Source organism: Eschscholzia californica, unplaced genomic scaffold, assembly GCF_041429995.1.
Source record: "Eschscholzia californica isolate CP2 unplaced genomic scaffold, dmEscCali1.0.p SCAF_6, whole genome shotgun sequence".
Taxonomy (NCBI): Eukaryota; Viridiplantae; Streptophyta; class Magnoliopsida; order Ranunculales; family Papaveraceae; genus Eschscholzia; species Eschscholzia californica.
The window spans coordinates 13,658,040-13,665,786 of NW_028238483.1; the positions used below are offsets into that span (position 1 = coordinate 13,658,040).

A 7,747-nucleotide genomic window follows, 5' to 3' on the forward strand; every position below is an offset into this window, starting at 1 on the left:
TTCAATTACCATAACCGTCCCAATTAAAAATTGCTAAACCATTACCGACCCGCCCCGTTTAATATAAAACGAGTCGGGTCGGGTCGGGTTCAAAGTATTTTGTTTCACAAAAGTTATTTTAGTTTGAAGTAACATAACAATTGTTATCAAAATTTTGTAACACTTTGAGTTTATCAATCATAAACACTACAACTACTTAATAATATAAAATATATAATAATTAAATTGATAATATAAGATTAAAGTTTTAGAAACATAACCTTAAATAAAACAAATATTTAATATATAACATACTAATCGGTTCGGGGCGGAGTTTACTATCTAATACCAAACCCGCCCCGAACCCGATTAGTTTTTTTAACTTCATACCAAATCCGAACCGTTTAATTAACGGGGCGGTAAAACCCGTCCCATTAGGGGCGGGTTTGGGAAAAAACCCGCCGATTCGGGCCAAATTGCCACCCCTAGCTATAGGAGGTCTTAGAGATGCGTTTTTGGAAGGAATGGTACCTAGAGATCCGCATTTGGGTTTGATTCAGTACAATATTTGAGTATTAGGTTTTAGGGTTATTATTTCGGGCTAGGTTTTATTTCCTATTTGAGCCCAAAAAAAAAATTCAGAAATTCATATATTCAATAACAAACATCTGAAATCTAAATTTCGTATCTGAAAAGATTAAAAAACAAACAGCAACTAAGTTGTAAAAGTTTTAAGCCAATTAAGATTTAGCCAATTCAGGTTCAGACATTAAAAAAACACAACCTACTGCTGAACCATTCCCGTCTTACATCAATTCTGGCACCAATGCATCGTAAAAAGATATGGCTGGAGTTCAAAACATAATGAAATTAAGATTATATCGTTATCGCCTTCACTCTTTTTGTATTTGAATATTTCTTAACGGTCTGGGTAAACATCAAGATAAAGATCTCACCACATGGTAGCTTTCTAGATCAAATTAGATTAAGAAAACCTACATTGGTTTGGTTAAGTTTCAAGACACAACGAGGTGATAATCAAGTTTTGGAAAGAAAAACCAAAACTTTATAGCTTTGGGACTCTTCTTCAGTTCTTCAGTCTTTTCGACTTCTTGTAACGATGATGACTGTTATTTGCATTTTCACCCTCATCAGATTTTTTAAAATCATGACCTGTCTTTCCCTTTCCGCTTTCTCTTTCTCTCTTCATGCTCCTGCATATGTTTCTATTCAAAATTAGGATAGTGCTTGTGTTGTTCAAGAGAATTTCAATGTCCCCATTTTCACCAAATTTGGGAGAAAATTGGATTGGAAAATTTAGAAATCAATTTGACAGGTAAAGAGAGAAGAATGGTTCAAACCTTTCGAGATGTGAGACTTCATCTGTATGTTTATCTAACCACTCAATTTCTCCAGTGTTGGATGGCATTAGAGATCCTGAAATGTGTAGTATTTCTTCATCCAAACTACAAGCAGAATACGACTCATATCAATCAGTATTAGAAAGATAGCCACATACATTACGTTCAAAAAAGATGAGGGAGAATCACGTCGCTTCAATCAAAACATGAATGCTCTACTATATTTAGGTAGATTAAATGACTCTTATTTGCCGTTCACGTCTCATATGAGCACAACTGGTGTCTATTAGAAAGGGTCAACCCAGGTTATGATAGCGTAGTTGGGATGGCACCGAAGCCGCCTGGACATGGCCCTTTTTGGCAATGACCAATACACTGAAAACAGCCGAAGACCCGGCAGGAAACCGGCAAAGAACGATTCATTCAATAGACCTCCTGCCCTGACTCAAGGGGGCACTGGCCGTCGGGAACATTTGACCTAAATACCCCTTCAATTATCTCTCATATGGCAAAGTGGGATATTTCAGTAAAAAAGTTTTTTTGAAACTTTGAATGAATATATTGAAGAAAGAAAAATATGTACAAGGGGAGGGCTAGGAAAGTGGAATCCTCACGAAATCCACGCCTACCAATTATTATAGACAATAAGTTAATATACACAACAAGTTAAATATTATACTATTCAAAGAGGTATAAGACCCCTCAATTAGCAAAACTAACAAATACTTTGTTACCTCTTAACTATGAAACGAATTGTGCTCCCAACTTTGATCACATGTCGCTTATTAGATTTACTAGCAAATACTTCCTCCCCGTGTTTCTGAAAATCAATAGGCCGGACATAAGAGAACTACAAATTCGGGATTTCATACACAACTGCTGATATAGTAGATAAACCATTTTCAAAATAATATAAACTCTGAAATGGGCAGAGGTTACAAGAAGTCCTCACGATTTTGTATTTGAAGTCTTCCCGAATATCTTCCTCCATGATAGCAGCAGAAGAAAAGGCAAGGACAATAATATGTATTGATTCTTTTCCAAGTTTCACCACCTTCCCCTCTGAATTCACAATAATGGAAAATATTCAATCAAGTACAGAAAAAACTTATCAAAGTACAGCAAAAGCATTTCGCTTCAAATATGCAAGCTCACAAATTGAGAATCCCAAATGTTGTGGTTCAAAGAACAAGGTAAAATGATAAGCTGATCTTCATTTTTGGTTATAAGTTATAACACCATCATATTAATGACTAGTGAAATCCGAGAGTAAAATAAATAAACTAACAAATTCATGGACTAATAGATGTTAACTAGTCCTTCATCCAATTTAAAGTGATGCAATCTTTGCTCCAGATGCAATACAAATAACTTCATTGGGCAGTAGAATAATTACCTAAGAGCATGTCTGGTTTTGGAGAAAAAAGCAAGAATTTAGCTTTTAGATTTACACCAAAAAAGGGATGAACTCCAGAAAGGATCTTAGCATTTTTGTTCGGAATAGCCACATCGTAAGCCAAGACAGCACCATCAAATATTTCGTTAAACCTGCAAGATCAGAAAAGGAAATACCTTAGCATGAGTCATGATTGTCAATCTACGAAGATAACTTACTAACAGAATAACTGGGACGGAGTTACTAGGTTTTGATGTAATCAGCCGAGTGAAATTGAGTTGTCACTCAATAGTTTGGGAAAAAAAAGTAACGTTAATTTTGGTAGATACTATGATATAGTTAAGATACAATAAACAGGACAATACATGCAAAATCAGAGTTACTTTTATGTAAAAGATTGATATTTGATGTGGCTGTCATTGTAATAGATGACTCTAGCAAAGCGTTCCAGATTCGCTATAACTGTTCTCCAAAAACATTTTGATGATATTGTTTATTATTTCAAAAAAAAAAATTCTACTGACTTTCTGCAAAATTCTGCAATCTGCACGTCTTGACAATTTTGAGCAAATCGTGTAGACAAATGAACGTCTAACAAACTAATCTAGCTGAGATATTGAGCCTTGTCCCGTTGGAATGTACAAATTTTGTGCATTAAAAAGTTGGTTGCAACATCTCAGCATGAAATAGATGACACATGTCGTAAGACCAGCCATATTGTCCTTGATTTAGGCACCACCTAAGCTCATTAGCCTACTTCAAGATTTTCACTGGGCATTCACCTGTCTTAAACCACCCTAGGCTTCTCGCAAGTTCGATCTTTAAAAAAAGCGGTTGGGACTTAGTCTTAAAGTGCACCAGCCGCACCTTAACTCCTAAGGTAGTTCAATCGCTTTTCTCCTCAAGCCATACACACCTGAAGGCTCAAACTTACGCACTTCAGTTGCAAGGCATAGGCCCCATAATCGAGAAACAATTTGTATATAAAAACAAAAAGTGGGTGTCACAGTAATAAATTTCCTTCTACAACTTAGGGAAAGATAAAAAGAGAATATGAAGCATTATGTTATACTCGTGCATGTTTATGTATAACATTTGTAAAAGAAAGTTTGTCAAACAAGGTAAGAAAATAATAATTATGGCACGTTCTCATCCTATGCAAGTTAATGTCGTTCTTCTTTTGAAGCCAATTTACGCCTTTTTTTAACATTACCCGGGTCTAGAAGGTCATCAATGTGGGACTAAGTTCCTACCACATGAAATTCTTGTTTTCTATCAGGTATAGACATACAGTAAACTGACTCAACAGTACCATCTTACTATCTGTTTTCTACACAAACCATTGACTGAGGACAAACTTTCATAAAATTATGTTTCTTGCTATTGGAAGTCACAAGATACTCAGAACTCAATAATCACCCAAGAACGTGCATCATGTCTCCTAAATCCAACGTAAAAGAACTGTATTTAGTGAAATTGTAGTTAAGCAACTCCTACTTGTCTTCTATACTTTGTTTATGTTAATAAAGCTGATAATTTCAAACATTGATGTTTCAGTTTTAGAAAATTTCATAACAAAATCTAGCCAAAATATATGAAGAGGGAGAGAGAGAGAGAGGGAGAAAGAGAGAAAGTACTTGAAGAGCAGGAAGCTGAGCTCGCGAAGGATTGCCTCACGAACCTTATTGGCTCTGGAAGGATGTATATAAACCATCAAATTTGCATCTGAAACTTTCAACCCCTCCATTTGATATTGTAACCTAGCGTTGTAACTAGCTTCCGATAATATTTAGGGTTTTTCCTGTTCAAAGTGACAAGGAATGAACTTGAGAGAATTTAATGCATCCACTATTGGACTATGGTGTCGGATTTTTACTACTCATACATAAATCCCCACATTTTGAAAACGTCTTTACACAAATCCCCACCTTTTTTTAATAATTACATTTTCCACCACCTACGGTTACATTTAACTTTAAACTTTTCAATATTATTTTCTTGTCCATTTACATATTACACCATGTTTTACTAATGCATTTACAAATTACACCGTGTTTTCAAAATCAAGGGACAAGATCAATCGAAATTCCAAAATGTATTCAAAATCAAGGGACATGATCAATCCAAAATGTAGCCGTTTTTTTGGCCGTTTTCCCCCTTAAGTTCCCTATTTAAACCCATCAAACCACCCTAAAAACTCCACTTCAACCTTCTCTTCGCCACTACCATCAACAAGCTTAACTTAGCCTTTATTTAATGACTTCTTCAACTTCATCAAATGTTCATCATGATCATGTATGCAAATAAACATCCTCACACAAGAATAAAACATACATTTTGTTTATCGAGCTCGTAATGTCGTCGCGCACCCGTATTTGAACATCAACTAATGAATAGTGATGGTAATTACTTCCTTAATGGAGTTAAATACTGGAAGATGAGAGTCTACAGTACCAAAACTTCATCACATATGACAGCCGAGAGTACCAAAATTTCATCCAATACTAGTATATAATGGATGGAGTATATAATTTCTGAGTATAAAATTTCATCAAATACGACAGTTGACAGTACCAAAATTTCATCAAATACGACAGTTGACAGTACCAAAATTTCATCAAATGTTAAGCGACAGTACCAAAACTATAGGGGAGAAATACTGAAACCCCCGTGTTTTGAAAAGCTCTTTACAAAAATCCCCATGTTTCATGTATAATTATATATATCCCTATGTTTTGTTAGATTTAACTTTAATTTTTTTAATATTACTTTGTTGCCCCTTTGCATTTTACGCCACCATTTACTAACTCATTTACATTTTACACCAGGTTTTCAAAATGAAGGGTCAAGATCAAACTAGAATATATCCGTCTTTTAACCGTTTTTTTCATCCTTTTTAGCTTTTCATTTCCTATTTAAACCCATGAACCCACCTTAAAAACTCCACTTCTACCTTATCTTCACCACTACCATTAACAACCATAACTTGAAATTTATTTAATGGCTTCTTCAAGTTTATCAAATGTGTATCAAAATGCAAAACCACAACAAGAGGTAGATTTTTTTACTTTAGATCTTTTAATTTATTATGTGATTATGATATTTTCAATTTTCACCACATTATTAAAAAATGTTGTTTAGGTTATTTGTCAACTTTGCAATCAATACAGACATTCGGTGCTTGATTGTTCATGGATGCATTTAAGATGCACAAACGGCAATTGTAATGGAATTAGGAAAGCAATGGTATCCGGCAACCTAATTCACTAGGTATAAAATTTCTTAATTGCCAATTTCCCGAATGCGGTGGATTTTGGTGGTTCGAGAATGAAGTTAAGTAGCTTCGTCTTCGTCAAAAGAATCGATTTTTCAAAGTGGTTGTCATGGTTGTGGACAACAAAACACTTTCTCAAGAATTGTCCTTGGAATTTATATCCATGTGATAAAAAAGGAAGTAAAGGTAAGATGAAGTTGTTGATTTCACAGATATTTCCCAATGATGGCACCCCATTTTTGAAATGTCTAGAATGTGATAAATTTCTTTGGTTGTCTGATGTTATAGCGAAGAAAAACAAATCAAAATTAAGTATCATGTTAGATGATATACGCGAAGGAGTTGCACAAAAACTTAAAATTTAGGTCTTAATGTTAAGGCGTGTCATGTCTATTGTAGTTGTTATGTTTCTAGTATTTGTAATTCTCATTTTATGTTTCTAGTACTTGTAGTTCTTATGTTTATGTGCGTTTTTTTTCTTTTTTTTTTTTTTGAAAAATTTGAATTAATATTAAGAAGAAATAATACATCAGGGGAGGATCATAACGAATTTGTTACTTCATTATGTCCTCCCAATTAGAGATAAAATCGTAATACGACAGATTATTCGCCCATCGTAATACGACAGATTATGTGCGTTTTTTTTTCAAAAAGAAGATGTTTCATAAAGATCAATTAATAACATTTCAACCATTCGTTTACGACTACCCTTACCCCCAATTGCGGCCCTGTTAGTCATGTATGCAAATAAACATCCATGAACAAGAATAAAACATACATTTCCTTACACAAATCAATGACGAAACTTACATTTTGTTTATCGAGCTCATGTATGCAAATTTCGAAGTATCAAGTTCATTAAGAGATGAGAGAGATAGAGGCCCTGGTAGGGGAACATAAATAAGCTTAACTCAATATGAATCAAATTTCAGAGTATCAAAATTTCAGAGAATTTTAGTGGAAATGAACTCGAATTACTCTTAACTCAATATGAACTCGAATTATAATGAACTCAATATTTAATTAATGAAATTAATATGAACCCTAGTTCCATTTGAACTTCAAATATGAATTCAATATAAACTTCAAATTACCCATTATAAAACCCTAGCTCGAAATTTAATCGTTTCAATGGAGTACGAAGAGAGAGGGAGAGAGTACCTGGACACGAGACAACAGAAGGGGAGACGAGAGATGACAACCCAATATGAACCCTAGTTCGATTTGTTTCACACTTCGAATGGAAACTCAAGCTACTTGTTCATGGAACCTAGAATTTCGATTTGGGTATTTCAGAGGGAGGAATCAAAACACGGCTTCTGTCTGGTTTGGGAGCAAGGGAGGTGGGTTTATGTTATTCTCCCATCCCCATTTTGTTGCAGGCGCCCATGTTTTGGTGTTGTTTTAGAAAGTGTTTATTTAGCAAATGGGCTTATTTGTAATTACACTTCAACTTAACCATGATTTTCTGTTAAATTTAAGAGCAACTCTAGTCCCAGTCTTTCTTAGACCGAAAAAAACACTTTTTCACCTAAAATTTTCAGCCTCAGTTCAGCGTCAAAAATTCAGCTTCAGCCTCAGCCTCTCTAAAGGCCGAAAATTTGAATTTCCCTCTTTTCTAACCATCCAACCACCATATTAAATATCTCATATTTCTCTATAAATATATCTCCCTTTCTCTACAAACTCATCAAACTTCATCTTCTTTTTTCTCTACAAACTTCATCTTCTTTTTTC

The 7,747-nt window shown here is 34.5% G+C and overlaps 1 protein-coding gene across 3 annotated transcripts; it reads right to left on the reverse strand.

Annotated features, from left to right (window-relative positions):
- Positions 1-841: 841 nt before the first annotated feature.
- Positions 842-7,380, reverse strand: LOC147531844 (DNA-directed RNA polymerase I subunit rpa43-like). Of its 3 annotated transcripts, XM_086649436.1 has the most exons (8): positions 7,172-7,380; positions 6,821-6,893; positions 4,374-4,537; positions 2,737-2,888; positions 2,293-2,402; positions 2,075-2,160; positions 1,341-1,445; positions 842-1,193 (listed from the first exon to the last, which is right to left on the reverse strand). In XM_086649436.1, exons 3-8 carry the CDS (start codon positions 4,481-4,483, stop codon positions 1,067-1,069), a joined length of 690 nt encoding a protein of 229 aa, XP_086505562.1. In that variant the 5' UTR covers positions 4,484-4,537; positions 6,821-6,893; positions 7,172-7,380; the 3' UTR covers positions 842-1,066. The 3 variants fall into 3 exon arrangements, with proteins under 3 accessions (XP_086505562.1, XP_086505560.1, XP_086505563.1); XM_086649434.1 differs by lacking the exon at positions 6,821-6,893; XM_086649437.1 differs by lacking the exon at positions 4,374-4,537 and having other exon boundaries at positions 7,172-7,335.
- Positions 7,381-7,747: the final 367 nt, after the last annotated feature.